This window comes from Oryx dammah, unplaced genomic scaffold, assembly GCF_014754425.2.
Source record: "Oryx dammah isolate SB20612 unplaced genomic scaffold, SCBI_Odam_1.1 HiC_scaffold_23, whole genome shotgun sequence".
NCBI classification, from domain to species: domain Eukaryota; kingdom Metazoa; phylum Chordata; class Mammalia; order Artiodactyla; family Bovidae; genus Oryx; species Oryx dammah.
This window is the reverse complement of record NW_024070207.1, coordinates 24,522,230-24,545,554: the sequence shown is the minus strand read 5'-3', so window position 1 is coordinate 24,545,554 and position 23,325 is coordinate 24,522,230. Positions and strand designations below refer to the sequence as shown.

The window sequence follows — 23,325 nt, the reverse complement described above, 5'->3', positions numbered from 1 at the left end:
TTTTTAAATAGTATCAATGTGTTTAAAAAATAGTTAATGTGTCTAACTGAGTTAATAAATTTTAGTTACTAAATTGGCCAAAAAGTAAAATTAATTTTCAAAAAAATTCTTTAATGGAGGTCCTAACCAGTGTACTAAGGCAAGGGATAAAAAAGTCTGAAGACTGAAAAGGAAAAAAAACAAAGCTGTTGTTATTCATAAATGGCATGATGATGAACTTAGAAAATCTGAAAGAATCTTAGAATGATTATTAGAATTAATAGGAATTGAGATATTTTGCAAGAATGCTAGACAAATACACACACACACACACAACTGTAGTTCTACATACCAGCAAGAAGTGTGAGAGAATACATTTTTTTAAAGATGACATTTACAATTGCTTTCGAAAGTCAAGTGCCCATGAGTGAAGTCAGACAAAGACAAATATAATATGGTATCGCTTAAATGTGGAATCTAAAAAAAGAGTAGAAATGAACTTATTCAAAAAAACAGAAATAGAGTCACAGACATAGAAAACAAAATTATGGTTACCAGGGGGTAAGGTGGGGAGAGAGATTCGGATTGACATATACATACTACTATATACAAAACTGATAACTAGTAAGGACCTACTGGGGGCTTCCCAGGTGGCACTAGTGGTAAAGAACCCAGTGCAGAAGATGCAGGAGACACGAGTTCGATCCCTGGGTCGGGAAGATCCCCTGGAGGAGTGGCACCCCACTCCAGTATTCTTGCCTGGAGAATCCCATGGACAGAGGAGCCTGGAGGGCTACAGTCCACAGGGTCACAAAGAGTCAGACCATGACTGAAGTGACTTAGCACACAGCATTCAAGGACCTACTGTATAGCAGAAGGAACTCTACTTAATACTCTAGAATGGCCTATATGGGAAAAGAATTTTTAGAAGAGTAGATATATGTATACATATAACTGATCCACTTTGCTGTTGAAATTAACATAACATTGTAAATCAATTATGCTCCAATAAAAATCTTTTTAAAAAGACAACAAAAAAAAAACGAAAAAGAAAATCAAGTGCCCAGGAATAAAATCTAACAAATGTTTATGAGACCTCTATATAAGAAACTGCAAACATTTCATTGAAAGTAAAAGAAGACCTAACTAAGTCCCAATGAAAGACCCCATTGGGTTATTTCACTTGTTTGTTTGCTTTTGTGGAACTTGGCAAGTTGATTTCTAAAGTTCATAAGGCAAGGCAAAGTGCCAAGAAGAGCTAAGACACTTTTGAAGAGCAGCAACGTGGGAGAACTTGCTCTACCAGACATGAGAATTTATTATAAAACAGTACTGATTGAAAAGCAGTAAGACTAGCACAGGAACAAACAGATCTGTAGAATAGAATACAAAACCCAGAAATAGATTCAGACCCAGATTCTTGATTTTTTAAAATGTGGCACTTCAAAACAGAGAGAAGATTTTCCACACATAAATAGAATTCTCAATAAGTGCTATTTGGGATAGTTGGCTATCCATAGGGGGCAAAGAAGTTGGACTGATTCTCATACCATACACAAAAAGCAACACCATGTGGGCTGTAAAAATGAATGTGAAAGACAAAGAGTAAAGCTCTTAGAATATAAGATAGAATATCTGTATGACCTCAAGGGGGAAAAAAGATTGCCTAAACAACACAAACACACACTAATGCTAACTGTAAATGAAAAAGATTGATCATTGTTACCATATTAAATTTAAGAACTTGTTAATGTATTGAAAGATGCCATTAAGAGACCTTTCATGTTGAAAAATGTCTTTATTTAATAAGCCTCACAGAATGGCTTTCTTCCTTAAACTATGTGCATGTACAACTCTGATAAAAATTTAAAAACCAAATTAAAAATTAAAGGCCATTAACAGGAAAAGAAAAAAAAAAGAAGGGTGCCATTAAGAGAGCAAAAAGGCAAGTCACAGAGTGGGAGAAGATATTTCTAACACAGGTGACTAATAAAGGATTTGCATTTAGGACATACGAGAGCTCCTACAGGTCAGTAAGAAAAAGAGAGATAACCCAACTGAAAATGGGGAGAGTTATATATACACTTCCTTGGTGGCTCAGACAGTAAAGAATGCAGCAATGGCTGCAATGTGGGAGACCCAGGTTCGATCCCTGGTTGGGAAGATTCCCTGGAGAAGGGAATGGCTACCCACTCCAGTATTCTTGCCTGGAGAATTCCATGGACAGAGGAGCCCACCAGGCTGCAGTCCATGGGGTCACAAAGAGTCAGACATGACTGAGCAACTAACACACACATATATACACTAGTAGACATAAAAACTGATCATAGTAACATTGTCCGTATTAGCTCTAAACTAGATACAACCCAAATATCCATCTAGAATAGAACTGATTTTGTTAGATTCATACAATGGGACACTATACACTAGTGAAAACGAACAAATTTCACCAACATGCAATAACATGGATAAATCTTCATCCCGAAGAAAAGAAGTTACAACAAAAGAATCCATTCTGGATAATTCAACTTACATTAAGTATTTTTAAACAGGGAAAAATGAAATTGCACTGTTTAGAGATAAACACAAGAGTGGTAAGACTTTTTTTTTAAAAAAAAAAGAAGAGATAAAAGTCAAGATAGTGATTTTAGGGGCAGTTGGGGGGGTGATTTAGAAGTAACATATGGGCAGCTTCCGGAGTCCTGGTAATTAACGTTTTCTTTCTTGGGCTGAAAGGGACTGCTTGAATAGCCTCTTTACAGTATTTTATGAGTATCCATTCCTATTTTTATGTACTTTCCCAGTGTATCTATTTCACAATTTAAGGTATTTCTCAAGATTGTGACTTGCAGGCTGACTTTGTGAACCACTGCTGTGATCTAACTACTAGAAGCAGCCAAGACAGACGATCTCATTTCCTCAGTAATTTGAAACCTGTGAATCTGAATGCCTTTTATACATTATTTGATGACACTAATGATGAAGACTGATTGATGAACCTGTATCTGTAAAACTATTTTTCCTGAGAATTTCAAAATTGGGCCTTTTGTTCACTGAAGAATGTAATCCACATACAAATAATAATGATATAGCTGGCCAATTAATTGCAATAACTACTGACATTTAATGAGCAGATGAATGTAGCAGACACAAAAGGATACAGCAACTCTTAGCAAGAGCTATGGTTAAAATGCCCCTGATCCGAGTGGTCACAAACAAGAATGCTGCCACAGATGCTGCATAATTATTGCTCTGAAATAATTCAAGGTTCAGATGCTTCGAATATATCATCTTTCAATACTCAACCCACTTCTATTCAGGCTGACTGAGTAAAGAGACTGGGAACAGATGGAATGCATTTCTCTTGCTATCAGGAATGTGTGCATTGCTGTTTTTCATATAAATTAGCTTTATATAGTCATAGGCAGTAGTTAATTGGATTTAGCTCTGTTTTACTATGGAGGAAATTGGCTCAGGCAAGTTAAATAACTTGTCCAAGGCCACACAGCTAGCTAGTAAATAGCAGCACTTGGGATGTGAAGTCACACGTGATTCTCAAGCCCATCTTCCTTCTCCACTAGATGACACAGAGACGACTGTGTGTCAATCTAGATCTTGGAACAAACACCATCCGTGTACATGTAGATACACACTCACACACAAACGCACCCTTTTCTCCTTCTCCCTCTGTCTCTCTCCCTTCCCTTCCCCACCACCAGAGAGAGTGAGAGAGAAACTCTATATATAGAGGATAGAGTTAGAAATATATACTCAAATTCCTCTCCCTTTTATTTATCACTTTGGGAATGATTTCAGAAAACACTTCAGGGAGGGATTTATAAATCAGTGTAGGGCCAGATTTTCTCACAAGAAAGCATTTTACATTGTCAGGGTGATGGAGTAAACAATAGTAATAATAAATGCTTTCAGTTAGATGTCAGCCCGGATAAAATGTTTGGCTTGTCTGGAAATAGCTATCTTTTCCCACCAGTTACATCCTTGTATTGTGCTCTTGTGTGGCTATCAAATGAGAGCAAAGGGGGAACAAGGAGGAGGGAGGGGGTGGAGTGACAGAGAGAGAGAGCAGTGAACTGACTCCATAACACCCAGCTACTTGAGCAGCTCAAACTAGGTTAAATATAAAGCTTTTCGTTTCAGTGGACAAAGGGGCCACTGGGCCATTAGGTAACTGGTTCAAATATCCAACATTCCTGCTCCACAGCAGGCCCAGAGGTGACCCCAAGGCAAGGGCGTCTTGAGCAGGTGAATCTGAAGGGAGCACTGGCAGTCATTAAAGATGGAGGAGGAGAGTTCTGAGGTGTTGGAATCAGAGAGCAACTTCCCCCAGCAGACCTTGTTCCGTCCACCAAGGGGGACTCGGAGACTGGGAAGTTTCTCTTTAGTTCACCCTCCAATGATTGTTCCATTCACTCTTTCCACCATCTTCCCCTGAGGAATTTATAAGCAGCTCCTGATTTTCTCTCTAGACTCAGAACAGATCAATTCCTACTCTAACTCGTCTTCAACCAAAACAGCACCACGGCACCGGATTTTATTCTTGAAACCTGCACAGGAGGTACACATGTGTAGTTTCATGACCCGGCAGATTGCTTGAAAATATCTCTCACCATGAACCCTCTCCACCAAAGACACAGGACAGTCATGACAGAACCTAAGAATAATTCTAATCGTGATTAGAAAAATAAAAACACTACAGGAAACAGGAACTTTTTCAAGACTGCAATAATTCAAACTAAAGCATGTATCTGAAATGGCCTCTGTCAACATGTGATCTCTGACTTGGAGACAAGCCCTGCTGGAAGGGGAACCACATGTTTCTGAACTAGGGCTCCAGTTTTAAGAGCCTTGAGATCAGAAATGTTCTCTAGACTTGGCAGGTTTCTTTTCACCATCAAGCAGCTCCCGACTGTCCCCTGTGTAACTCAGCAGCCCATACAATAGTTGCTCCAGGCAAAGATGGGTTTTTGCTTTGAAGTCTCATTTAGAACAGAGGGGCAGGATAAGGGAAATAATGGCTTTTCAACTCAGAGCGAGCAAACTCGAAGGGGGTCTTATCCTCTTGGTGTTTATTTCTTGGACCAAATTTCTAACCCTTCTCTGAAGCCCCCTGTTGAGGTCAGGGACAAACAAGATGAAAGGGAGAAAGCAGACAAAAGGGAACAAAAGAACTTCAACCTCAGAATTCTTAGCCCTCAGGGAAAACACAAACAGGATGAGTCTGCATGTTTGATTTTGCATCCCCGGGATGTCGGGAGGCGTGTCCAGGAGGATAAGCTGAATCAAGTCTATCAAAGTCTGACATGTGAAAGACCCTGGCTCTCATCGCTGGCTGAGCACCATAATGGCATTACCTGTGGGGGCCCACACCTCAGCTTGGAAAGCAGAGCTTGTCTGTCTCACACCTTGGCTCTGGCTTGACCCACCTGCTACATCGTTGTGATGGGGAGGGGGCACAGGGGACCGGGTTATACAGCTGGTCCCACCCTCACCCACTCCACCTAGAACTCTGACGATATATGCAGGGCTTGCTTCAAGTGCTGCTACGTTCCTTACCAAATCTGTCTGAGCTTACAAGCAAATCTGACAATTCTTTTTTTGAGAGAGAGAAAGAAAAAGTACGTGTTCAGGTAACAGCTGCCTTACTCATTTTTATTCAGAGGACAAAAAAAGTCACTTTGAGCAGTGACAAATGCCTGGGATTGACAGGGAAGGCATATGTACTTGTAAAGGGCAAGAAGACATCTGAGGGGCCTCCATTGGCTGCATCCATCTGTGTGATGGACCAAAAGATTTTTCTTGACCTCTCTTGTCTTGGTTCAGTCATGTTAACAACTTTTGTGCAAATATCTCAGCCTCCTTTTAAAGCGCTTTTGCCAAGGGGAAGGCACATTTGAGAATCTACTGAAAGCTGTGGACCTTGTCCTGGAAAACACTCTCTCTCTCTCACACAGACACATACTTTTACATATAACATCAGGGAATCCCTAGATCTACTAGAATCCATACAGAGAACCCCTTCAGGGGTCAATGGACCTAAAGCTAAAGAACCTCTGGTCTAGGAAAAAAAAGTTAACATTTATTGAGTACTTACTATATGTCAGGCACTATTCTAAGTGTCTCAAATAGATTTTCTCAATTAATCATAACACCACCATAGAATAGGTACCACTGTTCTCTGTTTTACTGATGAGAAAACAGTGGTGGAGAAAGTCACTTGCTCCAGGTCAAATAGCCAGTAAGTGACACAGCCTGGGTGGAAACCCAGGCCATCTGTTTTTGGAGACCTCCTCTTAGCCACAAAGCCAGGCTTATGAAATGAAACAAGTGAAAGTCATTTGTTTTTGCAGACCACTACTGCAGCAGTTTCCTATTTGTATATGTTGTGGGGTGGGGGTAGGGGGAGGCATGGATCTCCAGAGATCTGAGAAAGTAGAGACAATGTGGCAGTGGGTGGAGGAGAGACTCTTAGCCAAGTCGTACATGCCCACTACTGACTACTGTGCAGGCGGGTACAGACAAAAAGTGAATCCAGCCCCCTCTTTGGCTTCTAGAGAATAGGCCTGTGAGGCTGACACTGGCACTCACGCTTTGAGATCTTGATCTAGTAGCCAGTAGAAATTGGTTCCAGGGTCCCAAACTTAAATAGAGGCCAGGAAAGTGATGCAAATGTGAGAGGAAGGCAGTGGCCGAGGGAGGGGTCTGTAACCAACTAGAGTGAGTGTCCTGTCTCTAAACATTCACCTTAACAACAATCCCCCAAATCCCATGAGGGCTGAACAAAAGACATCCAGCCTGTGGACCGTCAGTTTGACCTCTGAGTAGACAGTTTCCTTCCTGCTCTCTAGGTATTCCCAAGGCAGGAGTGCGGGGCATGTGATCCGTAAACAAGGGACACGAGTTCACCCGTGTGACAGTCAACGTGACTTCCATTTTGTTAGAACCATGTTTTTCTGTGCTAACCAACCAAGCCATAGGTCACTAGCAGAGAGGTACAGACACCAGAGGGGAAGACCTCTCGGGCAGTAAGCGACAGGACACCTCACATACCTCATACAGAGGGAGCATTCAAGGTCAGAGGCGTCAAAAGATGCCAGTGGGACACTGAGCGCAGGCTTGCCCCGGGGGTCAGTAGAAGGATCTGTGATGTAGAGAGCAGAAGTCAGAGGGGAACCAACCTTGGTGTCACAAGACAGCACTTCTAAAGCCAAAGAACCCAATTATTTTTTTTCAGTCAGCCACTCTCATTACCTCCCCGAGAATTGATTTAGTGGCCAAGTGAGCCACTGAGAATGGGGTACCCTGATACAGGCACGTGGAGGCTTCCAGCAGCCCCAAAGAAAGAAACGTGTAGGTCAGCGATTGTCTGGTAGCCCCGGGTGGGGGGGCTTCATTCAAATGGAACAGGCACCTCACTCTTGACAAACAGCTGCAACGACTCCACGGACTGAGCCAGGCCTTCATAGCTGACACTGAATCTTGGCACTGGCAGCCACTCTTGGAAAGATACCAAGCTGCAGCTGCTGCTTCTCAGATGCCTACCTACGGGGACACGACTGGGAACGAGCAGGATGAGGCCTGATGGAGCTGCCCGGGTCCGACTTCCCCGGAATGGGGAAGGGGGTGCAGAGAGGCTGGCCTGGAAGGAAGTGACACCATCAAGGGCATGAGATGTCATTACTTGACACTATGCTGGCCCATAAGCCCTGGCTTTCCCTTATAATTCATATGGGGCACTAGCAAGATGCTAAGAACTGCTAGCTCTCACAGAAACCCCACAGCCACCCTAAAAGTGGCAGAGCAGAGGAGCCATCGTGTGGAGGGGAGAAGCCTCCACACACTGCTGAGCCCAGGCTCCCCTCCAAGCCCCCAACTCCCGGGGTAGAGTCTGCACCTGGCTTAGACGCTTTCTTAGGCCTCTCTGGGTCTTGGGGTTCAATTTGGCAGTGCTTCCTTTTCTTCTCCTGGCATTTGCCAGTCTTACTGGAGGCAGCTTGGGAAGAGGCAGTGACCCCCTTCTCCTCCGCTCCAGCCGAGTCTTCCGTGTGGTCCTGCGGCCCATCCCCTGTCACTGTGGCCAGGTTCATCAGGCTGCCCCCCTGGCCCCTGGCTGCTGCCCCCTCCTGACTGGAACAATGTGGGCGCTCGGGCGTTTCCTGGAGAAAGAAAGAGCCAAACATCAGAATCTACTGGGGCCCAACATCGTCCTCTGATAATTGTGTCCAGAAGGGATGAGGAGAAAACACTGTCCAGTCCTGACCATCTAGAGACAGGTAGTTTAACCGGGCGGCAGTCATAAGGCACAGAAGGCCCAGCTGGGGCAGAGTAAGGCATGCAGGGAGACAGTCCTTGGGCAGCAGTGAAGGCAAGATGCCAAGTGCAGCGCCGGTCTCCGCTCCTCTCTAGTCAGACCCCAGTCACCACCTGAGGGACACCAAGGCATGCAGTGCAGTGAGGGTAGATCCTGCCACTCGGCCCTTCCTCTCACCCTCACTGCCATTCCCAGCCATCCTCCAATCCCACACCCAGCTTCCAAAGAACTTTCGGGAAGGTTCTGGTGCAGGTGTGCTCACAGGCCTGCCAAGTGCCCTCACGCTCCAGAGCTATGTTATATTGGTCAAAGGAACTAGGAACAAATGAATCCTTTCACTAGATTTTGGGCAAAAAGTCTGAAAAAGAGACAAGATCATCTGGCAAAATGATCAATAACGTCTCTAGCCTTTTCAGGAATTTTTCTCCAGGAGAGAGATCTAGAAAAAAAAATCCAATGACAAAGTGTTTATGCAGGTTTACCTGGAGAACCCCTCTCTACTCTACATTCAAAGTGCATGGGTCAAAATGCTCAGGTTGTTGTGTTCCCTCCAACTCCAACCAAAAAAAAAAAAAAAAAACCACTTGATAGATAGATAAAAAATGGGGAGTGCACAGCTGGGAGAAAATGAAGAGGTGAGGAGGAAAAGGCTTTTCTGAGTCTCTAACCCGGGGAGTTCAGGGTTTTATCAGCACTATGGCACTGCCACATCCTCAGCTTTCCATGAGCCCTCGGCAGAGTCTACACAGTACAGCACTTTGCAAGGCAAAGTTTGGGTAGAAACCCAGTCCCTACTCCTCAGCTTCCTCATACAAGAAAGCCAGGGGTGCTTCTTTTCTTCATTTCTGATTGGGCTGCAATCAGAAGTCACTCCAGGCACTTGGGTTCAGTATTATGGTTCTCAATCCTGTAATAATGATCTCAAAGAAGTATTGAAATGCAGGTGGTGCTAGTGGTAAAGAACTTGCCTGCCAATGCAGGAGACATAAGAGATGTGGGTTCGATCTCTGGGTCTGGAAGATCCCCAGGAGGAGGGCATGGCAACCCACTCCAGTATTCTTGCCCAGAGAATCCCATGGACAGAGGAGACTGGCTGGCTACAGTCCATAGGGTCGCAAAGAGTTGGATACGACTGAAGTGACTTAGCACGTAGTACTGCTTTGATTTCAGGATATACTCTAAGTTCTGCCCATCACCACCCCCCAGCCTTTTTGAGTCAGGAACACCTGCATTTTGTTCATTCTCCAGAGCAGGGAAAGAAGTCAGGGAAATATAAGATTTTCACCTGTCAGAGAACCCAGAAGCCACGGAGACCCTAGGGCTCACACACAGGGGAGGACATGGGCATGGATAGCAGGCAGGCAGATGCTTCGAGTGGCCTAGATCTTCAGAGCTCACCTCTGTCTACACATCTGTGCTTCAGAGCCCCAGCTTCTGCCCACTTGCCCTCTGCTTGGAAAGTTGGGGCCTGGAGACCATGGTTTTCAAAGACTCAAATCCCAGAAAGTTAACACTTCCTAAGTTGCTTCCCTCTCCCGGGCTCCACATATGTGCTGGAAGTCTACTTACGTGTAAGACAGGTGCAGGAATATGAAATGACCTCCACTTGGGGATCAAATGGAGATGTCTTTGCACAAGGAACTCAGCTGGTACTCAAAGACCAGCAGCTTGAACAAACAAAAAGCAGGAAAGGAGGGGCTGTCAGGCCCTCTTCCCAGGCTCTGCCCCTAAGCTCACCCCAACTGAATGGCTCCTGGGGAAGTGGGCCTTTCTAGTTCTGTCACCTCTCTCAACTGGACCTGATCAACAATTGAAAATTGAACATAATAAATCATCAACCTGGGCCCCTGCCTGAAATCTAGTTTTATCTTTAAATAGCCTTTCAGCAAAGAAGACAGCCACTAGCAACTCTATTTCTTCTTTCTTGGGAACCAAACAAAGTAGGAGGGTGAGGGCTCACTCTCCATGTTTGCCCACAAAACAGCCAAACGAAGCGTCAGGAGCGAGCTGGGTGAGTGGAGTTTTACCTGTGACAACTTTGGTAGATTATGGCTGGTGCCTTCAGTAGCCAATGACTCTACGTGTTCCTTTAATCTAGGGTGAGGTGCCAACAGCTTCAGTATATCGGGAGAATGTTCCTGAGAGGCCCCCGGGAATGATGGTGTAAAGAAACTAAGGAGAAGCTGGGACATAAAACAGAAGACTTCACTACTTAAGTTTCTACAGGTGCTTGGGTGAAGGGCAGGGGTGGGAGGGCAGGAAGGGACAAAGGGTACAGCTTGTGGGGCCAAACCCCAGGGAGGAAGACTTGGACCAAAGACCCCAACACAGCAGGGCAGGGATCCTCCTTCAGCTTGTCAGAATCACCTGGGAAGCTTATGAGAATTCCAGGTTCCAAGTTCCCATGCCTGGCTCCCCTGGGTCTGAAGTGTGGTCAGGAATCTGAATTTTGAAAAGGCACTACAGATCTGCCTTTGTCTCCCAGTTATCACCACTCCGCTGCTACCCTTCCACAGAAAGATCTGCAGGGGTATTTCAAAACCTGTCTAGGAGGAAAGAGGCCGAGAAGAAGGCAAGAGACCAACATCAGCTGGGGGACCTGGAGTCGTGTCTGAGACGGCCCCCTGGGTAGAAGACAACAAATGTCACCAAGGTTCCTCTGTATTTTTTCTCTCCCTGTCTGCCTGTTTTGTCTCTCCTCCCCGACCACCAGCCTTGGATCATGAATCCCTTCAGCAGTGATGTGTTAGTAAAAGCAGAGCCAAGTCTTCCTCCCTCTTCTCCCAGCCTTCCTTCCTACTTTCTAGCCTTCACTTTCCAGATAATATCAAGTCACTTCAATGATTGGGGTGGAGGTGGGGGTGGCAGGCTGGTTCTCTCTATGGTTGGCTTCCTTTGCAACTGAGTAAGCTGGGGATGAGGGTGGGGCAGATACAAGATCCAGAAGGGACTGGGAGTCAAAGATACGTGATCTGGTGGAGGCTGCCCCATCAACCGCCCGCATCCTTGCTTCAGTTCTCTCCTGTGAAAGTGCCAATTATCTGTATACATAGGTATTTTTGTATGTAACACATAACCCAGGAAGGCAGGTTACTTGCTTCTAAAACATATTCACATGTTTTCTGCTGAGACCAACTAAAGGGTGCCCCACCCCTTCCTCTAGGTAAGAGGGTATTAACTGATCAGGGGAATCTGACCAAAACTGGGATCAAACTCTCTCCAGTTTGATTTCTTTCCTTACTGGGCCCCAGCAGTTCCTTCACAATGTTTCTTCTGATGCCAGCACTTTCCACGTGGCCAAGCCCTGCTCATCCTTCAAGACTCAGCTCCAGGGCTCCCTTCTTCTCTTCCTCCAGTCTCCCTGATCTCTCCCATCCTTCCGTGTTCTCAACTGCACCAGAAAATAGTGCCTTACCCTTCCCAGTCTGGTGTTAGCCTCAAACTGCATCACAAATGTAAGTCTTGCTCTCTACAGATGCTCAGTTTCTGGTGGGCACACGACTGATGTCCAATAAATACTCATCACACTGGACAGAACTGAGTTAAGACACTAGCCACCCTAGGGCTCAGAGAGAGGCCTAGGGTTCAGGCCCAAAGCCCCCAGATGACAGATGTCTCTGTTTCCTTCCAGTTCTAAGTTGGTACAGGAATGAGATAGGAGGTTCTCACACTGACCAGGGCTGTAAATGCCAGCTTTCAGAGACTCTTCCTTTGCTGGAGCCAAACTTGGCTCTCAGGGGCTTCTGAGTGACCCACCGGGAACCACCTCTGAAGGGCTCCCCTTGAATTCTCCCCAAGAGAGACGTAGCAAGCCATAGGGCACCCCCAGGCACAAGGATACAAGCGCAGAGTGTGGTGGGAGGGGAAGAGAGGGAGAGAGGGAAGCTCGAAGGAAACTAGGCAAAGGAACAGCAGCACTGAGCTTCCTCCTCCACTACTTAAGACCTCACTGAAGGCCTTCCCAGTGGCTTTGGAAAACAAAAGTTGGGGTCAACTCTCAGTGAAAATGAGCATTCCACATACAAATGGAAGTCAATTTCACTTCAGCATCAGCCTTGGAAAGGCCCGGGTGGGTCAAGAAGTCCAAAAAGAATCTGAGGTAAAGACAAACATTGAAAAGAAACCCAGGCCTGTAAGTGACAAAGGCAGCTAATTCATGCCAAGTGAACCTGGACCATCTCTGTCACATCTTTATCCCTGGAAAGGGGAACAATCCAGCAAACAAGCACAGAGGGTCCTCAGCGTTCTTAACTAAGTGCCATGTCCTCACCTCACTCCGTCGAAATTCGCCTCTAAATTCTCACCCTAGCTTCAGAACTCTGGAACACTGATCACAGGCAAATGTTCGATTGTATTATCTGGCATTTATATTACATGATAGAACCAGTGCAAGAGTATAAGGTCCTGGAGGCCTGAGACTGTGGCTTATGCCTCTTTGGGGCTCCAGAGCTTAGCTCAGTTCTTGCCCCATCCCATTAAGGCAGCTGTGGAAATGACACTGCATGCATGCTTACATGCTAAGTCGTTTCAGTCGTGTCCAACTCTTCTTGATGCCATGGGCTGTAGCCTGTCAGGCTCCTCTGTCCATAGGATTCCCCAGGCAAGAATACTGGAGTGGGTGTTGTCATTTTCTCCTCCAGGGGATCTTCCCCACCCAGGGATCGAACCCGTGTCTCCTGCATTGGCAGGTGGATTCTTTACCACTCAGCCACCTGGGAAATGATACTAGGTGGTCTATAAAGTGGGTGGGAAAGAGGATCAACCCAAATGATGACACCAAGAGCCTCTCAGGCCAACTGGGAAATGGACAAATGAGAGTAAAGAAATCACTCTCTCCCGGCTCCACACCTGCCTCTGTTGGCCTTTGCACACTCTGTTCTTCTAACCACCTTTGTGCATACGTCCCAGAGCTGGATAACCCCACTGCTCCTCTCCCTCAGTCTCAGCAGTGGGTGCTGAGACTCCTGACTCAGCCTCCCGGGCCAGTAGGATAGTGGAGCAGCTCACAAGGCAGACTCTGGAAGCAGAGGGAGTCATGTTTGGTTGCTCTTTCACCGATCATTAGGTTCATGACCTCAGGAAAGGCACCAGGCCTCAGCTTCCTCATCTGTTTCATCTGTGACATAGGGATAAATGATAGTACCTACTCTCATAGGGACGTTGTGGGGATTTAATTATAGCTTCCCCAGAAAGTCCACAGAACAGTGCTCGGTGCACAAGAAATGCTCAATAAATGTTTGCCATTATTACTATTATTACTCACACTGTGGACTACAGTTAAGATTTGGGGAACGGTCCACAGCTTGGAGCAATTCTCTGCCACCAGCTACCAGCTGGTTAGCTCCTCCTAGCCAGCCCAAAGTAACTTCCCAGAACCTCCAGTGCTCAGCTGCCCCTAGTTCAATGATTTTGCTGAAGATTCCTTTCTGGAGCCTTCAGAAACCAGTCCTGTCTCTTGCTCCCTTTCTTCATCCACTGCTCTGCCAAAGCACCCTGGGACAGAGGCACCTGGGGTGCAGTGGTAAACAGGGGGTGGGGCACAAGCATAGCAGAAGTTCCCGCTGACTGTCAGCATCCCATTTCCAGGCCAACGAGCCAGACACTGAGGGAGCACATTGCAGAACAATAAGCAACAAAGTCTACAAACTGAGGATGCTTGAGCATTCACTAATGTGCCCAGTATCTCATGCGGTTAAAAAAAAAAAATAAAAACCACATCTTCCAGTGACTCAAGAATTGGCATGACTGGATTATACTGTCATGGTCCCCAATTTATATCACATACGTGTTTCATTTCTAGCAAAGAAGCTGAAGGTTGGAGTTCTGCATATGGCAAGGCAGATGGGACCCAACACCCCTTGTGAGGAGCTGGCCACCCTGTGTGGCTGGTGAAGCTGTGACTCAGCCCAAGGAAAGTTCTAAAACTGCCTCACACCCAGGATCTCTGGCCAACAGCCGGAGTCTCCTCTGTGGGCCTCCATCTCCATGTTAACTTTTTTGGTTTTATTTTTTTTGTTTGTTTGTATTCTGAGTCAAAGAGGCAAACACATTCCTCACAGGCTCCTACAGAAATGTAGGAACTGCTCAATCTGATTGTACATGCCAAAAGGATGGTGTTTCTGGGTCATCAACTGGCACCTGTGTCTTGCTCCTGTCCCCTCAACCCAGGAAACCATCCACTCCGGACCCACAACCCTAGGGAAGGCAGTTCCCTCACTCCCTGCCCTGGAGAGGACAGAGGGCTGGAAGCCCATTGGGCAGCTGGACCTGACGTCATCTCAACTCACCCTTTGGGCTTCAGCTCTTGCTCTTTTGTTCCTTCCATCGAGGGACACACAATATAGAAACTCTCTTAGCGCTTCCTCCACCTTGCCAAGGGTGGCTAAGGCTTGCGCTTTTCTGAAGTGTGCCTGGAAGAAAACATGAGCATTCAGTCCCATTCCTCTCCACCTCTTGACATTGCTATCATTCATAACATCAGCTAAATTACTTCCTGGGTGTTCACTGTCATGTGAGGGCTTTAAAAGGACTATCTTATCCACAGCCTTACTGTGTAAGCCAGGGCTGTCCAACCCCTAGGCCACTGTACCGGTACCAGTCTGTGGCCTGTTAGGACCTGGGCCACACATTAGGAGGTGAGCGGCAGAAGAGCAAGCAGAGCTTCATCCATATTTACAGACGCTCCCCATCACTTGCATTTCTGCCTGAGCTCCTTCTCCTGGCAGCATAATAAATGTAATGTACTTGAATCATTCCCAAACCATTTCCCCCCACACCCCTCAACATCTGTGGAAAATTTGTCTTCCATGAAACCAGTCCCTGGTGCCAAATAGGTTGGGAACTGCTGGTGTAGGCAATTGTTCCCAAGCCCATTTTCAGGAAAATAAAACTGAGACCCAGAGAAGTGACTTGCCTGAAGTAACCTGGCTGGAAAATTGTGGAATCAGATTGACAGCCTGGGAATGACTGATATAGAAGACCAGATTCACAACCACTGTGCCATACTACCACCACCCCCCACCCCCTGTCCCACCATTGTATTGGAGGAGGCATCAGATGTAGCAAGAACTCCCATCTGAGGTCACACTAACCAGCTTTCAGGACCTGCCTGGATGGGCCTTTCTGTTAACCAGTCTGTCAAGCAGAGACCTAGTCCATGTTGCTGGCTGAGTGACCACCCACACTCAGTGATCACTTATTAGAAGAGGCCCAAGTGAGCCAAGGCATGTGACCTCTCTAAGACCTTGAAGGCAGCTAGTGGCAAAGCTGGAACTAGCACTGGGAATTTCCCCACCAAGCCCTTCCGAACGCTAACCAGCGGTGGCACAAACGCTTTGGCTCCAGTGGATTCAGCTCATTTCTGCTCCCTCACCACATCTTGAAATTGTATAAGAAATTTCAGGGTTTCTCAGGGTCCAAATCAAACTGCCCTGGGAGAGAAACCTTAAGGGGTAGGAGAGGAGCATCCTGGGGAAGATGGAAGAGAAAGAAGATAAGTGAGAAGCGGCTTGTCTTCTCTCTGTGCCTGGCAGCTTGGCTTAGAGGCTGCCCCTCAGTGGCCTGCTCCCCAGGCCTTTGCCTACACGCTGACCCCGAGTCTAACTTAGGGAAGACAACAATCCAGGTTGTGGCTGCTGGGCACTCTAATACATGGACCTCCCCTTCGGACATGCCTCTGTGGGCCCTGGTGCCTTCTGGCTTGGGCCTGGCTTACAGGAGCCAGCCAGAATCTGCCTTCTTGAGCAGTGGCCCCTGCTCCAAGCCCTTTGGGGGCCTCTCCCTGAATTGTGCCCTCCCCCTCCTTCTGGAGCTGGATGCTTCCAGCAGTGCTTGGCAGGGGCCCTCTGGAGAAAGGCCTGCCTGACATTTCAAGGTGGTTAGAGGGTGTTAAGTGCTGGGAGACTGGCAGTTTTGGGGATCTGACCAATCATACCAAGTAGCAACCCATATACTCCACCTGCTCAGGGCAGCCAGCTCAGTTGTCATACTTTCAGGAGAGTTCCAGCCCTGGCTGGGTGGCTGGAATATGGATGTACGAAGTGAACACCTCTCATAGGAGCGTTTCATACAGAAATGGTGGGAAATCCATAAACTGGGGTGTGAGGTGGCTTTGAATCAGAAGCATCAGTTCCAGTCTTCTTTCAATTCCCAAGTCCATAAAGTTCTATCATCACTGCTTCTCTGCTTAATCCAGCACTTAGGGAAAATGAACTTCTGTTTAATATTTTCACCAACTCTTCCTTCACTGGGGAAGTCACTTTTCCCATTTCATCCAAAATGGTCCATGGCTTACTTAGCCCTGTTTCCCACTGCACTATCGAGGTCCCTGCCCTGATATGGTTTAGAATGGGAGCAGAAACAGTTACAAGAGACGTCCTCTTACCCCCAGGTCACTCACTGGCCTGCACTGCTACAAGTCCTGAAATACTCCCAGTGAACTTCCTTTGGGTTAAGACATTGGTGAGTTTGAATAAACCATAAATGTGTTCCTTGGGAAAGAGGATATACTAATCTATCATCACTCATGAAAGCTTTCTCATGAAAGAGTATGAGATTCACTCTGACATTAATGACCTCAGTATGCAGCTCCCCAGTGTTTTATCTGAAGTTCCCCAAATCCAAAAAAAAAAAAGGCTGATAATCCAACATTTTCATAAGCTTGACATCAAGTCATTAGGTGGCAAATCTTGATCTAAAATGATATGTGTTACAGTCTTCTTCCCATTTAGTGTGAATTTTCATGTAATATGCTACAGAAATATTATTGTGTTTGACTATGGGGCACTGTCCAGGGCTGATATCTGGTCTTAGTGAAACTGGAAACATTCTGGATTCTGAACATATCCAGCTCTATGGGATTCAGATAAGGGATTATGGACTTGGCCTTGGATGAAGTGGGTTTCAGAGGACAGCATCCTGGGGCTGCGTAGAGAGCACTACAACGTTACGGTTCACAGAACAGACTCTTGGTCAAGCTGGCCTGGAACCAGCACTGCCCCCTGCAAGGTGATTAGGGCAGAGAGCAAGATCTACGTTTTGCAAACAAGGACACCTAGGGTTCTGAGAGTGAAGCGACTTCCCTATGGTCATTCAGCTTGCAGGTATAGAATCCAGGCTCAAATCTAATCTTCTAAACCAACTATTGACATGTGGCTGAAGGCTAGTCCTGAGGGAGGCTGGACAGAGATGCAGGAAGTGACATTGTGCATCCTGGCATCTTGAAAGAGGCTGAACCTGTCTTTCTCCCCTCCCCACTCCCACCCCACACCCTCTTGTGACCTACATGTTTAGGGAAAGCAGGCTGACTGACTACATTAAGGACTTAAGATGGCAGAACCAAACAGCAATGTTTTTCTTCCCCTCCTCTCTCTAGCGTCCTGGGAAAATAATGGTGATGATGATGATGTTGGCAAATACATACAATGCTGTATGCCAGGCATTGTTCTAAGTATCTGCCTGCATTAGCTCATGTAGTCCTCACAACAGGTCGTCTCCCTCTGTTAAGTAGATGCTTTGAATATCCTCATTTTATAGGTGAGGAGATGAGGCACAAGGAGGTTAAGTAATTTGGCCAAGGCCACACAGCTAGTAAAAGCAGCAGGGCTAGGACAGAAACTCGGGCAGTCTGACTCCCAAGTTCAAGTTCTAAAGAATCACAAATTCCAGGCTGCTTTGCAAGTCATCAGTTTAAGATCAGACTGGGACAGAACTCAGCTCTCTTGTCACCCTTTGTCAAGGGACTCCCCCAACCAGCTCCTATGAAGAGCCTTTCCCCTGTTCTGAGTGAGCTCTAGTGCCCCTACCCACTGCTTCCTCCCCAACCCCCAGTGGCAGTCCTCTCTGCCAGTTCCTGTCCTCAGTACAATTCCTTCCCATCCTTCCCATCCCACACTCACCTTAAACCCCATGGGGCGGAGCTTACATGCTATTTCGGCATCATGCAATGCGTCCTCATGAGACTCCAAAGTGAAATAAATTTGAGACCGGTTGCTGTAAAGCAAATGGTCATTTGGAGCTGCCAAAATGAGAGGAAAAAAAAAAACCTTGAGCAAAATGGCAAGTTATCTAGGACTTCTCTAGCAGAGACCCAAAAGTGTAAGCTTAATCTCCAGCCCTAGTATTGCCCTGCCTACCACACTCCCAGCCACTCTGGGTCTGAGCTTTCCCAACTGTAAGGAAGTCATTATCCCCCCTCTCTCAAGCAGTTCCTTAGAGGGCCTGTGGGGTCAGTGGTGCACTATTAGCAATTCTGACACAGAGCAAATTCTGGCGCCCTGCTTCATGGCTGTGGGTAGGAACTGGCAGCCTAGCTTCTGAGTGAGGTATTGCCCACAAGGAAACAGGCCAGGGAAGAGGGAGAGGTGGTAGCTGGATGTGATCCCCATTCTTGCCACCAGGAAGACAAGTCCAAGTTAGTCTTATCAGCAACATCTTTGTCTACAAACCCCAACACATATGAAGTTTCTCTTAAGACAACAGAAATGCATTTGCAAGGCTCCATCATCTCATTACAGATGGGCAGATATGAATGGGCTGGAACAAGGCTTCTGGGAATAAAGTGAGGTTAGCTCTCATCAATACTCTAAATCGGTAGACCCAGGGCTGGAAAGGCCTTTAGAGATCATCTGGTTCAAGCAACCCAATCTTCAAGGAAAATCAAGTTTGAGAGGTGAAGGCATTTGCTCAAAGCCTAGCTAGCTGGTCAGAGTCATTGCTACCTTGACAGACTTTGAATCTGGGGTAAGAGACAGGTTCCTTTTTTTCTGAAGGACAGTATAGCACTTAGAATAATAGAAAGAGAGACTGGCCACTTTCTAGCACAAAGATACTCTTTGTCGGGGAGGCCCCTTTCCTCTTTGAAGGGTGAAGAGGTCTTCACATTTTCACCCCGGATCCTAAGTGGTCCAAGGATGAACCGCCTGGGAAAAGTGATGACAGTAACCAAGACAGAGGAGGAAGAGGGAAGGAAAGGGCTTTCCTGGCTCTTAAGGGACAGCTGGGGCTTCCCTTGTGGCTCAGCTGGTAAGGAATCCGCCCGCAGTGCGGGAGACCTAGGTTCGATCAGGAATGGAACCTTCCTTTGAGATCCTGGCTTCAGCAGGCTCTACCTGTCTCCTTCATAATGTTCTGCTCTTCCCTAGAGACTGGGCTCCAGCTTCTGCTGTGGGAACAGGCTTTGTTGTTGTTTTCCCCCAGGGTTGTGCAGAGGGTTTGCATGGGTGCCCATTACTTGCTCTTAAGACATCAGTTAAGAGTTTACAGCCTCCTCTGTTCATTTCCTGCAGCACAAGCCAGCCTGGTGGCAGCTGACAAGGTGCTCTGCTTGGGCACATGGGTCGGGGGTTGGGGTGTGAGAGTGTTCCCCAGTCCACCTTCATTCTTCCCCCTCCCCCATTACCTGTTGCAAGCTCGGGTGAAGATTCAACACGTGGAGACTGCAGCCCACCCCCTCCTCCACCGTCCAAGCAGGGCTCAGGGCACCCTCGGATCCCAGAATCCTGTCTGCCCAGCCCTGTCGCCTTCCCCCTGGCACGCCTCGCCAGACACCGCGCCCCACCGCTGAGCTCCTGGCAGCCTGCCCGAGCTGGGCAATACCCGTCGCTTGTCGCTGGGTGGCCACTTCCTGGGTCCAGACGTGGGGGGTTGGGGGTAGTCGTTCCCTGAGGGAACTCAGGCGCCCTAGTGCGGCCAGAGGCGCGGTGCTGCCCATGTTGCCCTTGAGGCCGCAGAGCCCACCCATCCGTCCTCAGGCGGCACGGAAAAGCTGGGCAGAGGCGGCCCCCTTGGCAGCCAGTCCAGTGTCCTCAGGGATCCCTGAGCCGTCGCCCGGCCCGTCGCCCTCTGGGCTGGAGGGCTAGGGTTCGAAGCGAGGGCGCAGGCTGCGGGCAGGCGGCGCGGGAGGGGGGACGGGGAGGGCATCTATTTCAGCCGAGGATCGTGTGATAGGAAGCGGTGACAATGAGTCACAGGGCAGCGGGGCGCGAGAGCTCCTGCCCACCCCCCCCCCGCCCGCACACGCTCCCGGGATGGTTTCCGAGGCGAGCGTGGCCCACTTCGGTTACCTCAGCCGTTACACAATCCCGCCCGCCCGCGCGGAGGAGGGGCTGCCCGGCCCGGGCCGCTCGCGGCCCTTATGCAACCAGTGCTCTCCTGACCTAATTCCATGCCGGACCCACCCCACCGGGAGCCGCGGCCCCGGAAGGGACAACTCCCGGCCGGCAGGGCGGCCCCGGACCGGGAGGGAGCGGCAGACACAGGCGCCGACCGAACATCCCCGGCGGTCTGGAGCGCAGGGGCCCCGGCGCGCGAGTGGGAAGGGTGCGAAGTTCACCTCCCTGTTTGCAAGGTGTGGGCAGGTGTAAGAGGGGCTGGGGCACGCAAAGGGAGAAGGAGAAGGCGAGCCCGAGAAACAGAGACGGGGACACCAAGCAAGAGCCAGAGTGGCAAAGATGCGGAGAGAAAGGAAAAGACAGAGGAAACAGAGTGACACAAAGAGAAGCAGGGACTGAGACACGCAGGAACACACGAGCTAACAGGAGACGTAAGACAAAGAGCAGGGAGACATACAGAGACCTAGAAAAAGAGCAGACACACAGAAAAAGTCGGAGAGGAAACTCCAGAGTTCCCCGCCCCCACTCCGGTCGCGGTGCATCCCACGGCTGCGCGCCCTCCTCCGCCGGAGTCACCCCCAGCTCCCCTCCGGGATCCAGCCCCGCCCGCACCGGCCCCGGCGGTACGATGCGCTCACCCAGCCTAACTGCCTCGTTGTACTTCAGCAGGGCCGCCTCCACCTGGCGCTCGCGGTACAGCCGGTTGCCCTCGTGCCGGAGTTGCGACGCCCGTGAAGGGCCCGGGAACAACTTGCCAAGGAGGCCGCTGAGCACCACGTTGACCCGCAGCGGCGGCGGCGCCTGCTGCCCAGCCCGCCGGGTCCCGCGCGCCCGCCCGGTGGTCACCATCAACGCGGAGAGTTTGACGCCGCAGAGCGCACAGCGCCGATCCGCTGCCCGCCCGCGTTCCAGGCACAGTTTACAAAAGGTGTGGCCGCAGGACAAGGACACGGGGTCTGAGAGAAACCCATGGCACTTCCGGCACTTGAAGCCGTCCCACACCTCGGTGGCCTCGGCAGCTGTCACCGCCCCTGGTTCTTCCGCCGCCAGCGCACAGCTCCCAGCGCGGCTCCCGTCTGGGGGCTCGGGCGCCGGCTCCTCGGCTTGCGGGACGTTCTCGGCCAGGCAGCGCACCAGCTGCTCCAGCTGCTCGGCCACCAACTGCTGCCGCTCGGAGAGCTGTCGGTACACCTCGAGGGCTTCCCGGAGGCGCCCCCCAGACGCCAGGGCGTCGGCCTGCGTGAGCAGGACTTTGCACTCCGGCGTCGAGGCCCTCTGAGGCTGCTCCTGCTCCGGCGGCCGAGTCGGTAGAGGTGCGGGGCCTTCTGCAGCCGCCTCCGGGTGGGGGCCCGTGTCTCCGCGGGCCGCTGATGCCGCCGGTTCCGCCAGCTCTAAGTTGTTGCTGCCGAGCTCGGCGGGCAAGCTAAGCATCTGTCCAGTCTGAAATGAATCCATAGGGAGAGGTACACGCGTGGAGAAGAGGCGTCTAGGGGCGGGGGACGCGGAGCTGGAAGCGGCGGCTGGAGGGAATCGGGGCTGCCACCGCCGCCGCTCTGCCGCGCGCCGGTCGCTGCCGCGCCTCCGCGAGCTCCATGCCGGCCGCCCCGCGCCGCCTAATAACTGTCTTGTCTCAGCAAAGTGTTATATAAAACGGCACCACGTGATGCGCAGCCTCGCCGCTCATTGGCCGGCAGCGGGGCGATTGTTACAAAACCAGACAGTTTTGTAACAGTGTTGCGCTTGCTTCTTTTGGCTTCGCTTTTCTTGGCTTCTTTTTGCGGTTGTTTGTGTTTACACTCTGTCTTATTTCTCCCCTAGCGATGTGGTTCCTTTTTGGAAAAGTGAAGAAGAAGGAAAAAAAAAAAAGCACCAATATCTACTCTTGGGCTTCTCCGTCTCCAAACCCTATTCCATCCCACCTCCAAACCCGTCAGCAAACAGGTCCTCTCTGCCAGCCGCTCACTAACTGCCCCCTCCCCGCTCCAGAGGCCGGTACCTCGAGAAGCACAGTCCTCCAGGTCTTTAGGGACTTAGGAGGTTTGCGCTCCCAGGGGCGACAGCGGCTGTCTGCAAAGGGAAGCACCTTGGGAGTGTTCGGGGCAGCCCTTAACCTGGTCCTTGCCCCAGCTCCTCTCCTGCGGGGTCCTTGGCCACCTTCCCCAGGGAATCCCCCAAAGGTAGTTAAGTGTGGTTATCCGAGGGCGCTTGGTCTCCTGTGCTGCGAGTGACTCCGAGCAGCCGGCCCAGCGGGCTCAGCACTTTGGCTGCGCTCGCAGAGCGGAAAGAACAAGCGGAGAAGATGCACTAGCCGGCCCGGACCGGGAAGAGGCCCCCAGTGCGCCCTGCTTCTTCACCTCTCTCCCCTCCAGCGATGGAACCTGCGCCTGGGCGGGCGGCCGGCGCCCAGGCCCTGGGGGCCACTGGCCGGATGGGCGCGGCCGCAAGCACAAGGGCTGCCGGGTCAGTGGGTATTCTGGGGGCGTGGGAGAACCGCGAGGGGAAGACAGGAACCCAGAGCGCGGCTCAGGAGAAAGTCTGCGAGTCCCGGCACCCTCGAGCAGCCGGCTCAGCTGCCTGCAGGTCCGCTGCTCCAGAACGGAGAGTTCTGACACTGGCAAGCCACAGTGCGGTGGGGGGGGGGGGGGGGGGACAGGGGGCTGCGCACAGCCTAAGTGCTTGGGTTACTGTGTCGAGGGTGCCCCGCTTACTTCCAGAAGGCCAGAGTGAACCGCCCACACTGTGTCTCCCTCCCGCCCCCACACTTCGGAAGGGAGCCAAAAGCACAAATAAGCAGACAGGCTCAGAGACTTAAAGGAATAACGCACTTCCCTCGGGGTCCGCTGCTCTGAGCAGGGAGGTAGGGGTCTGGGCTCGCCTCTGGCTCAGTGGGCCTCGGGAGTCAACGGG

The 23,325-nt window shown here is 49.6% G+C and overlaps 1 protein-coding gene across 2 annotated transcripts in view; it reads right to left on the bottom strand.

The window, feature by feature from the left end:
* LONRF3 (LON peptidase N-terminal domain and ring finger 3) overlaps nucleotides 1-22,023 on the bottom strand; it is a 39,567-nt gene extending 17,544 nt beyond the window's left edge. Inside the window, exons 1-6 of one of the 2 annotated variants that reach the window (XM_040265139.1) lie at nucleotides 21,057-22,023; nucleotides 18,205-18,323; nucleotides 14,596-14,718; nucleotides 10,336-10,491; nucleotides 7,892-8,153; nucleotides 7,048-7,138 (exon numbers count right to left, since the gene is read on the bottom strand). In XM_040265139.1, the coding sequence (XP_040121073.1) occupies nucleotides 7,048-7,138; nucleotides 7,892-8,153; nucleotides 10,336-10,491; nucleotides 14,596-14,718; nucleotides 18,205-18,323; nucleotides 21,057-21,873 (1,568 nt within the window). In that variant the 5' untranslated portion in view covers nucleotides 21,874-22,023. The remainder of the gene's footprint in view (nucleotides 1-7,047; nucleotides 7,139-7,891; nucleotides 8,154-10,335; nucleotides 10,492-14,595; nucleotides 14,719-18,204; nucleotides 18,324-21,056) is intronic. The other variant, XM_040265138.1, reaches the window with a different exon arrangement.
* Nucleotides 22,024-23,325: the final 1,302 nt, after the last annotated feature.